Source organism: Eimeria necatrix, genomic scaffold (assembly GCF_000499385.1).
Source record: "Eimeria necatrix Houghton genomic scaffold, Enh_scaff97, whole genome shotgun sequence".
Lineage (NCBI taxonomy): Eukaryota > Apicomplexa > Conoidasida > Eucoccidiorida > Eimeriidae > Eimeria > Eimeria necatrix.
Genome location: NW_013654763.1, coordinates 100001 through 102096, shown reverse-complemented (window position 1 = coordinate 102096; position 2096 = coordinate 100001). Strand labels below are relative to the sequence as shown.

The window sequence follows — 2096 nt, the reverse complement described above, 5'->3', positions numbered from 1 at the left end:
AGGGTTTAGGGTTTAGGGTTTCTCACAGCCAATCAACTCTGCCAAATAGTATTCTCCGTAAACCCTCGACTGCAAAAGGGTTTGCAGCCAGGGCTAGGGTTTAGGGTTTAGGGTTTAGGGTTTAGGGTTTAGGGTTTCTCACAGCCAATCAACTCTGCCAAATAGTATTCTCCGTAAACCCTCGACTGCAAAAGGGTTTGGGAATCAAAAAGAGCGACTAAGTCATCATGATCTTCTACTGCAGCAATTCGGGTTTTTAGCTGCGGCAGCAGCTGCTGCCGCCCGCAGCAGCAGACCCGCAGCAGGCCTGCTGCTGCTGCTGCTGCTGCTTCTGCTGCTGGCGTCGCTGCTGCTGCTGCTCCTCCCGCTGCTGCTGCCGCTGCTGCTGCTGCTGCTGCTGCTGCAGGTGAGGTCGAAGACAGGAGCAGCGCTGACGAGGCCTCTGCAGCAGTTGCTGCTGAATCTGCTGCTTCTAATGTTGCTGCTGCTGCTGCTGCTGCTGTTGCTGCTGCTGCAGTTGGGGTTAGAGCAGGCAGCAGCCCAGGCAGCTGCTGCGACCAGCTGCTGCTATCATCATTCCTGAAATAAAGCAGAAGCAGAAAGCTGCTGCTGCACTTGCTGCTGCACTTGCTGCTGCACTTGCTGCTGCACTTGCTGCTGCACTTGCTGCTGCACTTGCTGCTGCTCACGTTGCTGCCACTGTTTCTGCTGCTGTTGCTGCTGCTGCCACTCTTGCTGTCGTCGCTGTTTCTGCTGCTGTTGTCGCAATATATCCAGTCACAGCTAATCCTACTCCTGCTGCTGCTGCTGCTGCTGTTTGTGCTGCTCACGCTGCTGCTGCTGCTGCTGCTGCTACTGCTTTTGCTGCTGCTGCTGCTGCTGCTGCTACTGCTTCTGCTGCTGCTGCTGCTGCTTACCTTTCGAGTGCAAGAATCCACTGCAGCTCGTAGTGAGTTGCGAAGACACTTCTGAACATGGTCATTGCTATCTTTGCTGCTGAAGGGAATTCTGCTGCTGCTGCTGCTGCTGCTGCTGACGATGTTGCTGCTGCTGCTGCTGTTGTTGCAGGCGATCTTCTGCAAGCGAAGGCCTGCAGCCACAGTGTGTTTGTGGGCGTGATGAGGCTGCCATCGCCGAGCTGCGTCACGCTGCTGCTGCTGCTGCTGCTGCTGCTGCTGCTGCTGCTGTTGCTGCTGCTGCCGCTGCTGCTGCTGCTGCTGTTATCCTTTGAACTTTCCCTAGATAAGGAGACTGTGGAGGCATCTTCATGGTCAGTCTCCCCGTCTGATTCGTTGTGCGTCTCCTCGCTGCTGCAGTTCTTGTTTTTCCCAGCAGCAGCAGCAGCAGCAGCAGCAGCAGCAGCAGCAGCAGCAGCAGCAGCACGGTGGTGGTGCTTGCTGTGCCCGTAAGTGGCCCGCAGCCACTGGGGCCACTGCGCAAAGTAGGCCCTGCATTTGCTGCTGCAGATGCGCTGGAAGTCTGCGTCTGCTGCTAGAGACGCAGCAGCAGCAGCAGCAGCGTCAGCAGCAGCAGCGTCAGCAGCAGCAGCAACTGTAGCAGCAGCAGCAGCAGCAGCAGTAAAGGAAAACGGAACGCACAAAAGGGGAGAATGATCCAGACACAAAAACCCCACAAGCAAACCCTCTGTGTCTTCGCACAGCAGCGAGAGATAAGAAGCGCGCAGCAAGTCTTCCACTGCAGCAGACCTGCTGCTGCTGCTGCTGCTGCTGTTGCTGCTGCTGCTGCTGCTGCTGCTGCTGCTGCTGCTAATACTGTTGCTGCCGCTGGCGCTGGCGCTGATTAGCGCGGCGGCGGAATCGCGGCTCGCGCTGCTGCCTTCTTCGTTACTGCTGCTGCAGCTGTCAGCTGTGCTGCTGCTGCTGCCGCTGCTGCTGCCGCTGCTGCTGCTGCTGCTGCTGCTGCTGCTGCTGGGCAGCTCTAGCCCAAAATTTTGCAAGGGGTGATTAACTGCAGCAAGAAATTCGCTGACGAGAGCAGCATCTGCTGCAGTAGCTCTGCGACAGTAGAGTCTATTTTTTTCTCCCATTGCTGCTCTCTGTCTGTTATTGCTGCTGCTGTTGTTGCTGCTGCTGCTG

General features: G+C 57.0%; 1 protein-coding gene across 1 annotated transcript; it reads right to left on the bottom strand.

Moving 5' to 3' along the window:
* Positions 1-128: 128 nt before the first annotated feature.
* On the bottom strand, positions 129-2047 carry ENH_00085160 (hypothetical protein, conserved; the record flags this gene model as incomplete). The annotated part of the gene is made up of 2 exons (XM_013583550.1): positions 129-579; positions 918-2047. The coding sequence occupies 2 exons, from the start codon at positions 2045-2047 to the stop codon at positions 129-131; spliced, it is 1581 nt and encodes a 526-aa protein (XP_013439004.1).
* Between the last annotated feature and the right edge of the window lie 49 nt (positions 2048-2096).